Source organism: Phalaenopsis equestris, unplaced genomic scaffold (genome assembly GCF_001263595.1).
Source record: "Phalaenopsis equestris unplaced genomic scaffold, ASM126359v1 Scaffold000840, whole genome shotgun sequence".
NCBI lineage: Eukaryota > Viridiplantae > Streptophyta > Magnoliopsida > Asparagales > Orchidaceae > Phalaenopsis > Phalaenopsis equestris.
In genome coordinates this window covers 2,013,278-2,033,252 of record NW_018165280.1, presented here as the reverse complement: position 1 = coordinate 2,033,252, position 19,975 = coordinate 2,013,278, and the positions used below count along the sequence as shown (strand labels likewise).

At 33.3% G+C, this 19,975-nt stretch overlaps 1 protein-coding gene across 1 annotated transcript in view; it reads right to left on the bottom strand.

Annotated features, from left to right (window-relative positions):
• Nucleotides 1-1,470: 1,470 nt before the first annotated feature.
• LOC110031563 overlaps nucleotides 1,471-19,975 on the bottom strand; it is a 19,612-nt gene continuing 1,107 nt past the window's right edge. The window contains exons 2-4 of the mRNA XM_020734811.1: nucleotides 18,299-18,598; nucleotides 12,081-12,713; nucleotides 1,471-1,729 (exon numbers count right to left, since the gene is read on the bottom strand). Of these exons, the coding sequence (XP_020590470.1) occupies nucleotides 1,568-1,729; nucleotides 12,081-12,713; nucleotides 18,299-18,598 (1,095 nt within the window). The 3' untranslated portion in view covers nucleotides 1,471-1,567. The remainder of the gene's footprint in view (nucleotides 1,730-12,080; nucleotides 12,714-18,298; nucleotides 18,599-19,975) is intronic.

The following is a 19,975-nucleotide window of genomic DNA, read 5'->3' as shown; positions in this document are numbered from 1 at the left end:
CAATGTCCAACACTGGTACGTCTAAAAGTGAGTTGAGTTGGATTTAAGTTTCTCTTGTGTGACATAGAGGAGAGAATTCCTAAAGTGCTCCAAGTTGTGGATAGGTTTGTGCATAGTGTAATAAGTACAATTCTCTTCATTTTTCATGGTGGATGTTTGATATGGTATTGTACAATAGTTCTTTTTTTCCCATTCCTAGCTTTTTTAAGTTAAATCTTTTTTTTTTTTGTATTTTTTGTGATATCTCATTTTTTATTTTGTTAAGTTTTGCTTCAAATTTCTAGAATCGATTTTCTAAATATTTTCCCAAACAAAAGAGTTTAGAAAATTCTCATTTCTTTGGGAATATAGTAAAGATTATATATATTTATATATCTAAATTAATGCATGGTTATGATTAAAAGGTGTTAAGTTGGCAAGAGTCCCCATTTACTTTCTAAGAGAAATTCTAACTTGAAGGTAAGAAAATTTATCATTTTAATCATAACTTGATACAATAAGAAAACTTTTCATACTTGAGGCCGACGAAGGGCTTGCTATTGTTACTTACTCATTTGGAGGATTATATTTCATGTTGAACTTAATTTTACTAAATTTGTTTACTTTAATGTAGTAACGAAATAATTAAGATTCTAAGGATAGTGTAGAATCATTAATTTTAAAAAAATTAATTAGATGTTGTTATTATATAATGCTTCCATAAATAATGTGTTGAATGCATAATTTATTTAGATCATTTTGTATTTAGGATTTGTGGAGCATAATGCCTCGAAAGGGTAAGATTTGCCTTGTAAAAGACATGTTGGGCGCTCTGTGATTCTTGTTTGTAGGTGACTTCTTAGTTCTTATTAAGCAAGAGATAAACACACTATTCCTTGTTAGGGACTTGTTCCTTGATATTTATTGTTGTGTTCTTACTATTTATAAAATTATATGGAATGTGCTTTTTTTAGTTAATGTATTTGACATTATCAAGTTGATATGATGTGATTGTTAAATCTCTCGATTTGTTTTTGCATAAACTACTATACATTAAATTATTCTAATTGGTTAAAATATTTAACTTCACGTTATTTCCATCAAATGCAAAAGTCTTTTTATTTTCGCAAAATATGTTTTATGTATACATGATCATGATTTTTATGCTCCTAAAAATGTTTCGCATGTAATGTATGCAATGTAAATGATTATTAATAATATGTATGAAGGTCTTAAACCACTTTGGATGCTAGCTAGCCAGACCAACAGATCCATCGAATAACGGCTCTACAAGAAATCATTGGACTTTCTTGGGATTGGTGCATTCATTTCCCAATTTCAGAGTGATGTAATAAAACAACTATATATATATATATATATATATTATAAGAAAGTAAAGCTTAGATAAAAGACCGGAAAACTAAAAGTTAGTTTCACATTCACGCCATGTATTAATATAATAAGCTTAATATTGTTGCATATTGCTGCATGGATGTTGTATAATCTACAAGCTAAACATCTAATGTCTAAAGTCTTGTAGTTACCTCTGAGCAGGTGAAAAGAACTCTTTCATAAAGACTTCCTGTATCTACTTTACCTTCACTAGAAAAGAGAGGATTGTTGGCAAGTGGAAGAAACAGTTTTGTTTTAATGTTTGCAGTGAGAAATTATGGCTAAACTGGATGTGGCAATCATGTCTGGTGACAGTATGGTTTGTTGGGTTTACAATTACTAAACAAGAAAGTCCTCCCTGCAAAAAGAAAAAAACTGATATGAATGGAGATACAATGGTGATGGATGAAAAGATAATAAATAACTGAAGAAGATGCAGCTGGAAGCAAAAAAAATTAGGATTCATGATATAGTAGACAGATTAAGAGTTAGCTCAAAAAATATTAAAAGAAAGTAAAGCTTAGATGTAACCTGTATGATATATAAAATAGTAGTTTTTATTCCACCTCACACAATTGCAAATAAGATCAGAAAACTAAATGCCACTTAAATCAGAAAAGAAAGTATTGTTTATTGTATTGTGTAAGCCCACATCTTTTTTTTTTTCAATAAAAACCTAATTCTGAAAAAAAAATAAAAACTACTATTGATAATCATAAGATCCCCAATTGAGATAGATAGTGATGTTGTTTATAATCTTAATACTAATAAACGTACATTACCAGTAGTTAAAACTACTCCTCAGAAAGAGAGAGCAGGCTTTGATATTTTTTTAAACCACGCTGCTAAATTTATGAGAGGTTAAATTTGGTTCTATTAAAACTCACAAGCCTATTCGGCTTTTTTAAGCAACAACACAACAAACAACAACAACAAAGCCTTAATCCCACTACGTTGGGTCGACTACATGAATCCTTTTTCTCCATTGTGTTTTATTTAGTGTCATATTTTCATTTAGTTCTTATAAATTATAAACCCAAGTTTTCCTAGGTCTACCTCTGTCTTTCTTAACATAAGTCAAATCTAAAATATCTACTCTCCTAAATGGATCGTCAAATGGTCGACGTTTAATGTGACTAAACCATCTAAGGCGACTCTCTCTAATTTTGTCCTTCATCGGAGCTACACCAACCCTATTCGGGATATATTCATTTCGCATTTTGTGTCTAAGTGTAAAGCCACTCATCCACCTAATCGTTCTCAACTACTCGTTCTCAACTCGTCAACACTTAACTTATTATTATGCTTCTCTTTTAAAGACAAACATTCAACGCCATAGAGCAATGTAGGTCTCACTACCCTCTTATAGAATTTTCCTTTCAATCTAAGCGGTATTTTTCTATCACACAAAAGGCCCGAAGCATTCCTCCACTTCAACCAACCAACTTGAATTCTACTATTAACATCCCCATCTATAACACCATCGCTTTGAACAACAAACCAACCCGAGATATCTACGAGATATCTAAATCGTTCACACCTTTTAATAATTTGATCACCCAAATTTACACTTCTATCACTAGAGCTACTACTATTAAAACTACATTCCATATATTCAATTTTAGTTCTACTTAAATAAAGACCTTTAGACTCCAATGCAGACCTCCGTAATTCAAGTTTTTCCTGCGCTTTTTCTCTCGTCTTATCCATGAGAAGGATTCATCAGCAAAAAACATACACCAAGGTACATCCTCCTGTAAATGTTCACTAAGACAATCCATAACTAAAGCAAAAAGATATGTGCTTAAAGCCGATCCCTGATGTAATCCAACAGAAATAAGAAAATATTTGGTCAATCCTCCTTTAGTTTGAACACAAGTAATAGCTCTAGTATACATATCCTAAATGACTTGAATCTAAGTCATATCTCTTGGAACCTTTCGTCTCAAGAGCTCTCCAAAAGATATCTCTTGGAACCTTATCGTAAGCTTTTTCTAAATCAATAAAAATCAAATGTAGATTCTCTTTATTATCTCTGAACTTCTCCATCAAACTTCTCAATAAATATATAGGTTCCATCGTAGACCTGCTCGACATAAATCCAAATTGATTATGAGAAATCTTTGTAATAAGTCTTAACCTATGTTCAATTACCCTCTCCCACAATTTTAAAGTATGACACATCAACTTAATTCCTCTATAATTTGCACTCTTGTGCACCCTCTTTATTCTTAAAAATGAGACCAAAATACTCTTCCTCCACTCAAGCATCTTTTAAGTTATTAAATAATATTAAAAAGTTTAGTGAACCAAGAAACTCCCAAATCTCCTAAACATTTTCATGCTTCAATTGGGATATCATCAGGTTCTACAGACTTTCCACCTTTGATTTTCTTTAAAGTCTCCTCAACTTTTTTTTACTAATGCGATGGTAAGAGTGAAACGTTTTACAACATTAATTCTATCTCCAACTCAATTAATTTTACAACATTATCTTTCAAACCCTTATATATAATTACACCTACACCAGTGCGACTCTTACAAGAATACCAGAGTTTAAAACCTAAGTTATCAATCTCCTTGACCTTTTCTCCAACCCATTTAATTTCTTGAATACATAAGATATTAATCTTTCTATGAATCATAGTATCAATTAATTTCATTAATTTACCATTGAAGGTGTCTATATTCCAAGATCCTATCATAATATCAATTTCATTAATTTTATGGACTAACTTCTTTACCCGGATCCGTCTGTAATGTGGGAACCCTTGCTTATTTGACACTACACCTAGGCGCCGGTGTAACGGTCCTTGCATACTTTTCACTGTATTAAGGCTATAGAGCGCGTCACTTCCAGGGGAAGTCCTTGCACTTACACAAATATCAAAAAAATTCATGTCATGATTTTTTTTTCAACTAGTTTTATGCTGGTTGTGGACTACCTAAAACAACTCTCCACTTTTCACATTCGGGCTTTGGACCAGCAATGACAGTGTTATTATCGTAAGTTTTTTCTAAATGAATAAAACTCAAATGTAGATCCTCTTTATTATCTCTGAACTTCTCCATCAAATCTCTCAATAAATGTATAGCTTCCATAGTATACCTTACGTATAGCTTCCATAGTATACCTGCTGGACATAAAACCAAATTGATTATGAGAAATCTTTGTAATACGTCTTAACTTTCGTTCAATTACCCTCTCCCATAATTTTAAAGCATGACACATCAACTTAATTCCTCTATAATTTGCACACTCTTGTGCATCCCCTTTATTCTTAAAAATGAGGACCAAAATATTCTTTCTCCACTCCTCTCTCCACTCCTCAGGCATCTCCACTCCTCAGGCATTCTTTTAGTTTTAAAAATAATTTTAAAGAGTTTAGTAAGCCAAGAAACTCCCAAATCTCTAAATATTTTCACACTTCAATTGGGATATCATCAGGTCCTACAGACTTTCCACCATTTGTTTTCTTTAAAGTCTCATAAACTTCTTTTTTTACTAATGTGACGGTAAAAATAAAACGATTTATTATTATTAACGATATTAAAATAACTAAGGTTGATCGTATTTTCAGAAACTTCATTAAAAAGCTTATCAAAATAGCACACTCACCTATATTGAATATTTTTTTCTATTAAAACACTTTATGATTTTCATATTTAATACACTTTACTTGGGTTAAATATTTACTTTTTTTCTCTTTGTTTGGTTAGTTTATACATATATTTCTCATCCTCCTTAATATCTAATTTATTATAAAAATCACTAAAAACAAAATTTTTAGTGTCACTGATAGTTCTTTTAGACTCCCTGCAAGTCGTTTGATATTTTTCCTAGTTCTCTAAGCTTTTGCAATTAAATTAATTTTTATAACATAACTTCTTATATTTTATATTTTCTTGCACATTATTATTCCACTGCCAACTATTTTTATTTATAAAAATTTTTTCTTTTGATTCTACAAGTACATCTTTTGTTACTTGTTTAATAGTGTTTTTAACTTCATCCCACATAACATTTGCATCATTTTAAACATCCCAAATTTTGAAATCTTGAATTTTACTTATAAAAATAATTTTATCTCTCTTTTAGGTTTCTTCATTTAATTCTACGATTATGAGACTTAGCATTCTTTATTTTACAACCCTTCATCTTAAAATCTAGAACTAAAAATCGATGTTGGGTACTTAAATCCGCACTTGGAATGATCTTACAATCTTTACAATCTCGGCGATCTCTTATTCTCGTAAGAAAATAATCAATTTGTGTTTAATTAGATTTATTCTTATAAGTAATAGGATGTTCATCTCTTTTCTTGAATAAAGTATTAGTAATAACAAAATCATATGCTAAATCAAAATCTAAAATGATTCGACGTTCTTCATTCATCACTCCAAAACTGTAGCCACGATGAATATTTCTGAAATATTCTACCCCTCTACCGACATAATCCATTGAAATCTCTAATAAAAATTCATTCTTCAAAATGTATCATTTGTATTAAGTCTTCTATATCATTCCAGAATTTAAATATATCTAGACGCACTTGAGAAGCATAAGCATTTATAAAATTAAAAATGTTAATATCAAAAATAATCTTAAGAGCTATAATTCTATCACCAACTATATTAATTTTTACAACATTATCATTCAAACTCTTATATATAATTACACCTATATCATTTTTAGTGTGATTTTTATTAGAATACCAAAGTTTAAAGCCTAAATTATCAATCTCCTTAGTTTTTTCTCCCACTCATTTAGTTTCTTGAATACATAAGATATTAATATTTTTATGAATCATAATATCAACTAATTACATTAATTTTTCATTAAGAGTACTTATATTTCAAGATCCAATGCTACTTTTAGTTTCATTAGTTTCAGGGACTAACTTATTTACAAGCATTCGTCTGTAATGTAAGAACCCTTGCTTATTTGACACTACATCAGATCGCCGGTGTAGCGGTCATTGCAAACTTTTCATTGTATTTAGGTCATACAACACGTCGCTTCCAGGGGATGCCCTATCACTTATACAATGATTAAAAGGATTCATGTAATGATTTTTTTCGACAATTTTTATGCTGGCTGCCGACTACCTAACACAATCCTTAACTTTTCACATCCAGACTTGAGACCGGCAATGACAGTGTTATTCTGTTTTTTTAAGCGTATTATAAATTTAATGTCAAGTCACAACTAGGGCTGTCAAAAATGCTAGTTGTTCATGAACAATTCGTGTTTGACTTGTTGAGTAGCTCTTGTTCAAATCATTCGTCAAGTAAGCAAACAAAACACAAAAAAAAATTCAGATCGAATTATAAACAAGTTGAACACGAACAACCCTTTGTTTGATCATGTTCGACTCATTTTAACTCGTTTGTACACGAAAAATCATTTGTTTGTTTTGAGCAAATTAATTTTGAACATATCGAACACGAAGCTTGGCTCATTTACACCCTAGTCACAACCTCAAAGCACTCTATCTCATACATTGATGCTCTATTTATTTTTCAAAGAGATTCTCAAAGCCTTAACACAATGAAATAAGAAAACAATTAAAAAAATGCTAATGCAATATAACATGATCATTATGCTAAAAAATATAAATATAATGACTGTGTTGATTCACATTAGATATAAGAGATATTAATCCGCTAAATTTAATAGATTACATGATAGGGTCTATTAATCATTCTGAATTATTAGAAAAAATAGGAACTAATATATGCAATCTTGCTTTATTTGTTAATATGCTTATGAAGCTTATTTTTAATATTAATGATACTTAGCATATGATGGACATAGCCAACCTCCATATATTTTAATCTAAGACATTGCTAGGAAACAACATCCTCCATTAGCAGATTACATCAATTCACTTTCATGAAATTACAATCTCACATTTTGAAGACATACAAACCAAACGGCAAATTATAGATTCCTGCTAAACAGAAGATCAAACCACAATCGAAGACATTTGAATGATAGCATGAATTTTAAGAAACTTGCCCCTCAAATTATAGAAAACTATTGGATATAAACTCTATAGAATAGTTCAATGAGCTCAAGGGGAGTTGATGGGAAACATTAAGATGATCAAAATAATCAAGCTAAAAAAGGATTACGTATAAGTTTCCGCGCAAAAGCCCAAGCATATATCAAGACGCTTAAAATAGGAGATGCTAAATTATAAAAGCCTATGCAAGAGCCAAAACAAGAAGAAAATTTTATATTTTAAAATGTAAAAATTATATTTTATATTTTATAAATTTTGCACGTTTATTTTACTTTGGGACAAGGAATTAGCAACATAATATTTTTTTAAAATAGTGGAAGATTTAATGAATACACTTAGCACCTTACAACTCATTTCTCTCAAAAGATTTTGCTCCTTAATTTACGTAATGCTAGCTTAAGCGACATTATAAATTTTTTATATGGTGCGGATATGTATTAAAAACTTTTAGATTTGAATGACTTAAAAACTTAGGAAAAAATTTTCCTTTTGTTGGGTTGAGTGACCTTCTTTGATAGGAAACACCATTTATATCTTAATGCTTGCTATTCTTTTATAAACATATTTATATTTCCCTATATCTTAGCCCATCTCCTAAGATAAGCCAATATCACCCAAAGTCATCAAAATACTTTTTTATCCCTTCTTAAGGCTCTTGGCTGTGATTAATCTACTATCATCTAATCTTATTCAACTTTCCCTCATAAGTTCTTTAACACTCTCGAAGCCCAACTAAAAGCTCTAAATGATAACTACATATGCTAAGCTACTCTAAACCACCCCAAAACATATTGTCAACCTTGAGATAACAAAAGCCTAATAATTATACTCTCTACATAATATGGCTTCCCATCCCCTTGTCATAAATAAATTAAAAGTTTGTTTGGGACAGTGGCACCACTGCAATGCAAATTCTTGTCGTCCCACTTTCCCGTTTAGCATGGTGTTGGCTTGGATTTCTTTGAGTTATCGTGGTCTGTTTTTAGCATTCCGCAACCGTCCTTTTCCCTCAAAGTTCAGTGGTTTTACTTCCCGTTTTCCCTCTGCCCACAATTTTTTTCTTCAATTTTTCTCCCTTCCATCTTCTTGTTTCTGATTGTTCTTCATTGCAAGTACGTCTTGACTTTCCCGTCTCCCTTCATCTCAATCAGGGAGTGTTCTTCCTTCTTCTGTCTCGTTCGTGTGTGTTTAGCTAGGGTTTATGCAAATCCTGAATTCCCTCTCCTCTGTTGTAAGATTGGTTTATGTTGTGTTGTGATTCGGTCATGACTTTTATGTGAGGTTCTTCTCTGATTTTTTTCATTTTTTTTGGTATGTTGAAATGTGAATTATGATGTGTTTAGGGTTGGAGCTTGTGGAGCTCTCCTCATTTTGTGTTAATTTGAGTGTATTTGATTTTGGTATCAATCTGAGAATCTTTGTTTATTATTATTTTTTGTTTCTTTAGTATGGAAATGTGAGCATTATGAGCTTATGGGACCCTCCTTCTGTATGCGTTCGGGCGTGTGTGGTAGTGGCATCTATATATGAAATTTTTTTGGTAAGTTGAAATGTGAGTTGATGTGTTCGGATGTGTTTGTTTATGACATCTATGTGAGGAATTCTGATTTCTTTGAGGCTCTCCTACTTGTGTGTGTGTTGGTTATGGTATTTATGTGAGAAATTGTAGTTTCTTCGGTTTATTTGGTATGCGAAAATGAGATTTGTGAGCATGAGTAGACTTATGAAGCTCTCCAATATGAATTCGGGTGTGTTTGGTTTTCTTTTTTTTATTCAATATGGAAATGTGATACAAGCATTGGGAGCTTATGGGGCTTGATGAGTATAATGATGAACTTATGACTTTTTTTGAACTATTGAAATTTATTTTTGTTGCTTTGTTTGAATTATTATTGAAATTGTTGAATTACATATAAAAAATATACATAAGAGAATTACAATATTTTTCTCATAGAAATAGTTGCAACACAACAAATCATCCAAACATACACAATAACTCACCATCAGCTATTTTCTAACAACAATTGATCCTAAAAGCAGCTTCACAGCTGCTTATTCAATAAGCTGCAATTGCCACAAATGCTCCCTAAGTGTATCAAATCAACACAAAATGACAGAAGCATGGGGCCTTAATCTTGATCACGGTGAATTCTCATTCTCATGCCCGTTTTTTGTTTTTTGCCATATATAAAACTAAATTGCAACCAACGAGCATAATGATTTTCTTTCGCTGGAGTGGTATGAAATCTTGGTCCCTCATATTTATTAAAAATCTCATATGGCTTATTACATGTATAATATATATATATATGAAAACACAAATAATTTGCCTTTGAATATTTTATGTTGCTCAACATTTGATCCTTTGATCCCAAAACAAGTCCAATGGAAGTGTTCACCCTCCAACTTATAATCAATGTTCAAAGCCTATAATGATCTACAAAATTCTTGCCATTTAAAGATGGTCCAATGTTCCATTATCTTCCTCTATTGAAATATGTTTCCCTAGAACATAAGGACTCAAACCACAAAAAGTGAATGCATAAAGCGTATTACTTCCTAAGTTTCCCTTCATCAAATACAAGTTCAAACCTTTTTTCAATATAATAATATAAACACATTCAACATAGAAAATACAATACTATATCATCATTATCAAAACCTTAACCCAACCATATTAGAAATGATTTCTAAGTCAATGTTTTTTATTAGCCTACTCTTCGCAAATCAATTAGAAAAAACTTCTATCCACTTTACTGGGGTTTATTATTTCCATCAATTATTGTATATCACAAATTTTATCTATAAATCTAATGGGTATTCATCAATCTTTCATTGTAAATATCCAAACCAATTAAGTATTATTTCAACCGCCTTGTTTTTAATAGGTGTCATTCCAACAAATCCTCTATTATAATAATTCTTTAATATACTCTTACTTTATTACACATGTAAATAAATAGTGTGGGATGTTTAAAAAGGATATACCTATGTTAGCATGAATAAAATTGCTAAAAAAGATCAATATTAGGTTTAAACCACAAGCAACACTCAACATGAATAAAAAGGATTCATAAAGCCACCCTCAGATAATTAATTATAAGGTTAGTGATGATGATGCAAATGAAAATATATTCTTCAAAGAATAAAAGGACATTCATTTTCATTCTCATCATAAAACTTGTACAAAATACATGAGATTGGCTATAGAAGTCTTCCTTCACCATCATTTGGTAGGCATGTCATATGGTCTTAATTCTAGTGTGTGTGTGTGTGTGTGTGTGTGTGAACATTAACTATATTAAGCTAATATAATTGTTTTATCTATTTCTTTGACATTAAGTATATTACACTATTTGTTGGTGCATATTCTAATTTTCATTGCACTTTCTTATATTAACCTTCTCTAGCTTTTCTATAATATTTTCAATAGGCAATACTCCCAAAATCTCAAATAATAATCATTTTGATTAGCATCCTTACTAATTTTAACATATCTACCACAAATTTCACAGTTTAGGCCACTTTCTTTGGTTCTTAATGATTAATTTGTTATTCAAAAACTCAAATCAATATGATACACTGAGTCTCATTGTAATTTTGTACCCTGGAGTCTGTTTATTCGCCATATAACAGCTTAAGACACCTTTCATTTGAAAACAATTTCACTTCTAGTCTAGTTGCTACACCAAAGCTATATCCCAAATAATATAAATAATAGATCCAATATATCTAATTTATCACAACCAATTATTACTTAATCATCAATCACAATTCTCCATTGCCTTTTCCATCCAATAAATCTTCATAGCACTTTCTCGGTGCTTCAACTAATCATCACCCTTTACTTTCATAGGCTTAAAAAATGTACTAAAAATTGAGTACATATTGAGGCAACCCTTGGTTATCCTACCTCAATACTCATTTCTTCTTTCTTTGATAATGTTTGGTAGATTTATAGAGAAACAAACCAGAATACCATGCTTCAAGTAAAAAAAATAACCATGCTTGTGCTTTGCAAGATAAAGTAATATAAAAAAAACGATGATTATACTAAATGAAATGCCTTTTAAGAAAGGAAATTGATTAGCTTTTTTTAGTAATCATTATATCAATCCCATTCTCTAGCAATCATTTCATCTTAATACAAAAGAACACGTGCAATTACTTCCACCTCCTTGAGATGTCCAGTAGTAAATCCTCCAATTTGAAGAAATTAGGTTCTTTGGAAATATTTTCTCAAAATATTTTGTTGCCTTTAACTGACATGGGTGTCCTATAGTTGTTCTTTTTTTTCCCTCTCAATTCTACGCACTTCTTCGGATGTACAATAGTTGAGCCTACGTGTCAAAACTAAGAAACCTGGATCAGCAAATAGAAAATAATGCATTCTGTGCTTTACACTACCCTATGCAGTTGCTGCAACTAAAGAGGAGGTTGATGTGCATTGCTTTCTTCCATAAAAGTGATGAGATCATTCCCAAGTTCAGAACCCATGACCTCCAATTCATAACAATGCATGCTTAGCTCTCCGCTAAAACCAGCCTAAGAAACTAGTAGAGAATCTAATTCTGCATTTTACATCAATAAGTCGATCATCTAGAAGCTTTAAATCTGCTTCACTATCTGCTTGTAGCCCCAACAATTAAAATTAGTGGGTAGAGGACGCGAGCAGCTTACCTTAATAGGGATGTCAAGGAATAGAAAGTGCAGAAGCCCCCTGATCTCTGTAACAGTATCAAAAGGGATCGATCGTCTGGCAAGATCTTCAACCAAGTAAAATATATCATGCAGCACCTCGATCCCATCGAGCTGGAGCTCAGCATCCACATAAGACGCCCCGCGCGCCCTCACGTGTCCCCCAGCCGCCAGAACCGACCCAAGCCGCTGCCCGCGGTAACCAATAGCAACGTCTAGGGCATCATAGTCCAGCGAGAAGAAGTCCGGGTTGCGAATGCTGATCCGGAGGTGGAGATCTATGGACATTGAGACTGAAGGGTGGAGGGAAACGTGGACGCGATCAATGCTGACGCGAGCGACGCTAAGATGGGGATCGGAGGGCCAGAGGAGAAAAAAGGCCGCGCCGACGAGGAATAAAGCTGCTGCGGCGGAGAGAAGGGAGGAGGGATAGATCAGTGAGGAGCAGCCGCAGCGGCAGATGGAAGTTTGGATACTGCCTTCAAAGAGGAAAGGAAAGCACCGCCGCCGAAGCGGCGGCGGGGGGGGGGGGGGGGGGGAGGAGGAATGAGAGGATCGACAGCTGCTTGATCCGGCTTCTCCATGGATCACAGATCTGTGGAATTTGGTGTCTTTCTAGTTAACATATAGGAAAGAGTTTCGGTTTGGTGGTCGCCATTATCTCTTTGCTCCGTCGCTTTTGTGCCATCGCTGACAATTTCTGAAGCTCTGCGAATCCATCGAGGAAGTAAGGAGAAAAATTAAAAAGAGAGGGAAAGTTGACGAGAGCTTTTGTTGTGTCGAGCGACCAAGTTGGTGGTCTTTGAAAAAAAACAAGAACACCCACTCAAAACTCTTTAATTTATATTTTTAACACTAAAACTTTAATAAGGGCATTTACATATTTACCACACAATTCTTATATATTTACATATATAGCACTTAAATTTTATTTTTATTATATTTATACCACCTAAATCATTCATACCACATCAAATGTACATGATTTTAGCTTTTAAAAGGTGAAACATATCTTTTCATATATGGAGAAGGCAACATACAGGTAAAAATTAAAATGTAGGTGCTAGATATATAAATACATAAAAATTGAGTAGTATGTATGTAAATATTCCATTTCATTATTTATAAAAAAATAAGAATAATTACATGCATAGCACCCCAAAATATTGCCACTTTTAGAATATAACACTAAATTTGATATTTTTGAACTACGAAATTAGTGATGTATTTACGAGTGTCACTATAAAATCATTTAGAATTTGATAAAAATAAAAAATATGGGTTCGGGTTTTATAATCAATTTTGATATTTGAGCGAGAATTTGAAAAAAGAAAGAAAGATGATGCTAGATTTGTAAATAGCAATCTTCTGGGTGCTATGTATGTAATTGGCCCAACAAAATAACATTTATTTAATCTTTAGTTGAAGAAATCACTCTTAAGGTAAGAAGAATAAAGAAGGGAAAAAAGAGAGGAAGAGGGCCAAAGTAGAAGCTATGACGCTCAAGGTTATGGCCTATGAGAGCTGTGCGAATGGAAGAATTCTACTTCCACGTTGATTGATGTGTTTGGGCAACAAAAGTAAAAAAGATAATCTTTTGATTGTAAAGCATTTATTTTGTGTTTGAAAATATTTTCTTACCCTTCGGGATCGTTTTCATTTCTTCTTCTAGGGTTTTGGGTTAGGGTTCCTTCTTTCTCGTCACCAACGATACTTGGTGCTACAAACTGACAGGCAGGGCTTTTCAAATCTTCGTATATTTCGATTACACATCTTTACTCTTCAAACAACAAAAATTTTAAGCTTTGGTTTTATCGCAATGAAAGAAGTCATCTTCTTCTTACACAGTCTTTGATCGCAGCAATGAAAAATACATTTATTCAAATTTACCAATTAAATTGTCATCTTCTATATCCTTCTCCCCGGGTTCTTTTGGTTATTTAGAAAATTTTCAAATACAACATGAATGTGCTCAAGGTTTTCTCTAATGTAAACATGTTGCACATTTAATTCATTAAATAAATAAGTCGTGTCAGATACTTTTTTATGTCTTTTAGAATAAGCAATATTGTGAAACATGAAGAAAAAATGTATTTTTTTTTATTTTTTGTTTTGTTTTTTTTTTTAAGTACAACCAGAAAATAATATTTTAGAGCAGGATTTGATGTCTATTTAGTCTCATGCTTGATTTTTCTTAAGTACAATCATATTGTATTCATATTTTTTTAGCATAAAATAATGGTCTGAAACATAATTTGATATTTTTAGCCTTATGTTTGATTTTTTTCAGTACAATCATGATATACTCATGTTTTGTTGATATAAAATAATGTTTTGAAGTCAGATTTGATGTTTGATTGGTTTCTTGTCAGATTTCATGTTTTGTTAATGTTAAATAATGTTGTGAAGAAGGATTTGATGTTTGTTTGATCTCTTGTTTGATTTATTTGTTAAGTACAACCATGTTGTCTCACATTTTTTTAGCATAAAATAATGTTCTGAAATAATATTTGATGTTTGTTTAGACTCTTATTTGATTTTTGTTCAGCACAATCATGCTACACTCGTGTTTTTTTAGTATAGAATCATGTTTTTTTGGTATAGAATAATGTTTTGAAGCATGATTTGATGTTGTTTGGCCTCATATTTTTTTAGTATTAAAATAATTTTCACAAGTATGATAGGATATTTATTTGGTTTTTTGTTTGATTTTTTGCTCAGTACAACCATGTTATACTCGTGTTTTTTGTGTTAATTAATGTTTTGAAGTATGATTAGATGATTGTTTGTCCTCATGTTTGATTTTGTTGGTACGACCATGTTGCACTCATATTTTTTAGTATTAATTAAAGTTCTGAAGCAGAATTAGACGTTTGTTTGACCTTCTGTTTGATTTTTTTCTTCAGCACAATTGATGCGTGCAAAAATCTGCGGCGGTAGAGCAACAGATTATTGTCTTAGCGTTGTACGAGAATTCAACATACACATAGATAAAAGAGAAACAAGTAGTGGCAACTCCAGAAACTTTCACGTGGAAAACCCGGAAAGGAAAAAAATCACGGGGTCTGGCCCAATTGCGAAAATTCACTATTGATTGATGATTACAGATACCACTTGTCCCAGAGACGGGAAATGGTTATTAGCTTCCCAAGTTATAACGTAGACTGACTCTATCTAGTCAACGGTGGTCGACGAAGGTCGGCAGTGATTAACTGCAATTGATGACGGTCGACCGATGTCAGCAGTAATCAACGGTGGTCGACGGAGGCTGGTGGTGGTCGCCGACGGTCGGTTGTGATCAACAGAGCCGACGGTGGTAGATAAGGTCGGCGGTGGTCGTCGACAAATGGCGATGGTCTATGAATGTCGATGGTGACAAGAATGATTTTGGACTTAAACTTCTTCTCAAAGCCTCAAGTTCTCTCTCAAGTCTTCCCTCTCATGTGAGGGTGTGACTATATTTATAATGTTCTGGGTGCAACTAATGCAGGAATATAAACAATTTTGATCGAACGGTCAGGAGAGCTTCCTTCGATCGAATGACGTTTGATGGACATTTGAGTACCTTAATGATGTTGGAATTGAGCAATCTTGGTCTCGTTGGATTTTTCTTGTCAAGACGCTCGATTCGACTATAAACACATTGAATTCGACGTTCGTTTGATAGCTCAAATATGTCCGGAAATCTTCCAATAATGATTTAATCACTTGAAGTCCGATTTTACTTGTGGTGACAAGAATGATTTTGGATCGAATGACGTTTGAAGATTTTAACGATATCAAAATTAAGCAACATTGGGCTCGTTTGATTCGTGTTGTCGAATTGCTTAATTCTCTTAAAAAAATAGTCGGATTTTACATTTATTTGACATTCTAAATATGTCCGGAAAGCTTCCAAATGTGGTTTAATGACTTGATCTAACTTGGATTTGATCAATTTTGGTATCATTAAGTCCACTGCAAATTTATTTGACTTGAGATTCGTGTGACATATGAATTGCCTCTCTTTTTTCGAGTGTGTTAACTTTGTCGCTCGAAAATATCAAAATTTTGCACGCTAAAAAATATAACGATTGCAAATAGGGGTCGCCAGTAATCGGGGGGTAGTAACGATAGGAAGTGATAGACTTCGGTGGTAAAAGAGGGTTGGTGTGTAGTGGTTGACTGTGATCCGTGACTAAAGAGCTTGGTAGTTATTTATTAGGTTTTCAATACAAGTGTTAGACACAATAATCATTTTTAGAAGCAATTGTTGTAAACACCACCGCTGACCGTCGTTGATTAAATCAAGTCAAATCAGGCTTAAATCAAGTCATTAATCCATTAATAGAAGATTCCATGACACATTTGGAAGGTTAAACAAATGTCGACACTAGTAAACCTATACTTGAATCGAGCATCTCGACAAGACGAATCCAACGAGCTCAAGATCACTCAATTTCGACATCTTTAAGGCCATCAAATGCCCCCTTAAACGTTGTTTGATTAAGGGAAGCACTTTGGACCGTCCGATCAAAATGACAACATTAATTGCACCCAAAATACTATAAATAGACCCCAACCCTCACATGAGGGGGGGGGGGGGGGGGGGGAGAGCCGGAGGGAGCCGAGACATTGAGGAGAAGCTGCAGCTTAGCACCACCGCTGACCGTCGTTGACCACCGCTGACCTCTGTTGCTCATCGCCGACGGTTGATTTCAATCGTCGACCATCACCGACCTTTGTTGACCTCCGGTAACCGTTGTAGACCCCCGTTAACCACCATCGATCACCACCAACTAACCACCGTCAGTCGACGTTGTAATCTGAAAAATATATTTTCTCTTTCCCGTCTGTGGGACAAGAGATTTATGTAATCATCAATAAATAGTGAATTTCTACAACTGGGTCAGATCCTGTAGTTTTTCCCTTGCGGATTTTTCACGTAAAAACTTCTGAAGTCTTCATAAATTGTTTTCTCTTTAATCTGTGTGTGCTGCTGAATTTTATTACGTTGTTAAGACGATAATTCACTATTCTACAACTGTGAATTTTCTAGCATGCATCAATCCCAAATTTACATTTAACTAAATGAAAATTTTTATAAATGTTATTTTAAAAAGAAGTTTTAATTTAAAATAAAAAAAAAACAACATATCATTGTAATTTAACAATATTTATGAGTTGTCATCGATGATATCGATGAGTGGACCGAATGACACCCGCATAGAGACATACTGATTGCCAAATTGGCGATCCTCGTGCACCTTAAAAGTGAATCCTCACCCTTTAGGAACCCAATTGAACGCTCCATATTTACTTCCGCTCAATCCCCAAAATTTTTAACTTGAACCAGCAGCTGCCCGCCTCAACCCCATCACTACAAATGGCCTTCACGCGCTCTGCAACAATGTCACCCAACTCTACTTGATCTACAAGAAAACCCTAATCCTAAATTTTCACACCAGAATGTTAATCGTTTCTTCAGCTCCTTTTCAAAACTTAAAGCTCTTCCTCAAGCCCCAAGCTATCTCTCCCCGACTACAATTAATAATGAAATTTAAATCACTCTAATTGGACAATTCGAAACACTTCCTTTGATCATATAATGTTTGATAGACATTTGACTGTCTTAATGATGTCAAAATTGAATGTTCTTTGGCTCGCTAGATTAGTCTTGTCGAGATGCACGATTAGACTATAAGCTCGTTGAGTTTGACATCTACTTGAATTTCCAAATATGTCCAAAAAATTTTAAAAAGCCGTTTAATGACTTGATCAAGACTCCATTGGTTCAGATTGGATCAATGTTGGTACATTGTGGTCCGTCTCGTCAAGAGAGTGAGTTTGAGTATAAGTTTATTGAAATCACAACTTCCTGTGACTTTTTTTAAAAGTTTGAACATTTATTGCTTCAAAGATTACTTCAACATTTGTGTCATACCTCAAAATTTGAATCAGACAATGAAAATTAGTTGGAGGCTTATCAACTAACAATGAGAATATTGGTAGTCAAATTTCAATATTTGATCCTGCATTAATTTTATATTTAACGAAGAGAAATTTTTTATAAATGTTATTTTTAAATGAAGTTATAGATTAAAATTTATGAAAAATAATAGTATATTATTAAAATTCAACAATATTTTTGTAAGAAAATAGATGGGCCTTAGTGGCATGTGCTAAGAAATAGTGCTCTTTCGAATCACTTCGTGACTTGCCCAAGGACCGCACAAGGACTCGTCACCTGCACAAACAAAGGGATTGCCAAGCTGGCGAAGGAATGTGCCCTTACCCGGAAGAGAAGGAGTGCCGAAGAAGCAGGAAGGGGCTCTGTGTGCTCGATCACGAACGAAGGAGAAAGGAATGTCGAATCCGGGAAGGGCAAGGGCAAAGGGTTCGATAGCTATACGAGGGCAGCGGAGTAATTCGAAGAGAAGACGCGACAAGGGAACACGGCCCGCGGGGATTATCCCGCGGGTGACCTTGTTCACAGAATAAAAACCGCGATTGCCAACACGCTATTTAAACGTGTTAACGAAACAGTGAGACGAAATTTTCAAAAACGCCGTCGCTGTTTTAAGCTTGCCCAAACAGGCCCTTGGGAATCTTTACAAGATTTGGTATGCAACAAGTATCAAGGTGTTCCTTCACGTAAGCTTATTCTATTTATTCTTATTTTGTATACATGTAAACACGCAATATTGAATGGCATATATAAAAATTTTACATTGGGAATTATGTAGCAATGATCAGCTAATTTAAAAAAAATAAAAAATGAAGAGAAGAAGTATGAGAAGTACAATGCTTTTCTTTAGCTTATGCTATTTATTCTTATTTTCAGTTCGAGCTTCTTTTTTTTTATTATGGGAAGAATCTATAATTGTAGCTGCTTTTGATTTGAGAAAGTTTGGAAAAATCTGAGAGTCATTTAGAAATTTATGAACATTTATAATTTGATCGAGTATTATTCACTTGAAATTATTAAGTCATCCATCTCACTGTTTAGATTATCAATTACAATGTTACTTTTGTATGATTGATAAATGATCAAACATTTCTTGTTGAAATTTAAGTTGAGCAATCTTGTTTTTTTCAATCATATGTTTATGATTAAAAGATAAGTTAAAATTAAATCTTGTGCAAAAGTATCTCTCTCTTTGTAAAAGGATATTAGTCTGTTGAGAAAATAAGGGCGAAGAAAAACAGTAATCGACACAAATCCAGAAGAACACGGAGATTTAACGAGGTTCGGCAAAGATGCCTACGTCCTCGGGAGCAGAGCGGCGAGTTCCTTTCAATATTCAGAAAAGAGTTACAAAATAGATGATACCTCCTGGGGTTATTAACAGACGTATTTATAACCCCAGGAGTAGACCCTAGGTACAATATGTAATTACAACATTACCCATGTACCAAACCGCGGGACTTTGCCCCCGCACCCCAACCCACGTAACTTCCCAACTTGGACAGATTATTCCGTTCCGCTCCGCTCCGCTTCGATCCAGCGTTTGTCCTGATATGATATATGAGCTATATCATAACATAGTCTATCCTTATTTATGTGTGTGTGTGAATATATACAGCGACACATAATTATTCATTTGATATTTGAATTGTTCTCTAACATCATATTTAAATTTATTATATAATATTGTTTGTTATTTCTGGTCTCAACTATGTTCTTTTTTTGTTTTTTCTTCAATTTTAAGGTTCAAGTCTGATGTGGAGCGGTCACCAATCTATCACATTGTCGAAGAGACATTTCCTCTCTGACTCAATATATTCCATAAACTTGTTCAGAACACCAATCCTCCCATTCAATTAGCAGACTTGATCAAGCTTATTTGCAAAGTATTCTGGTCATGAATATATATATATATATACAATCCCCAAAA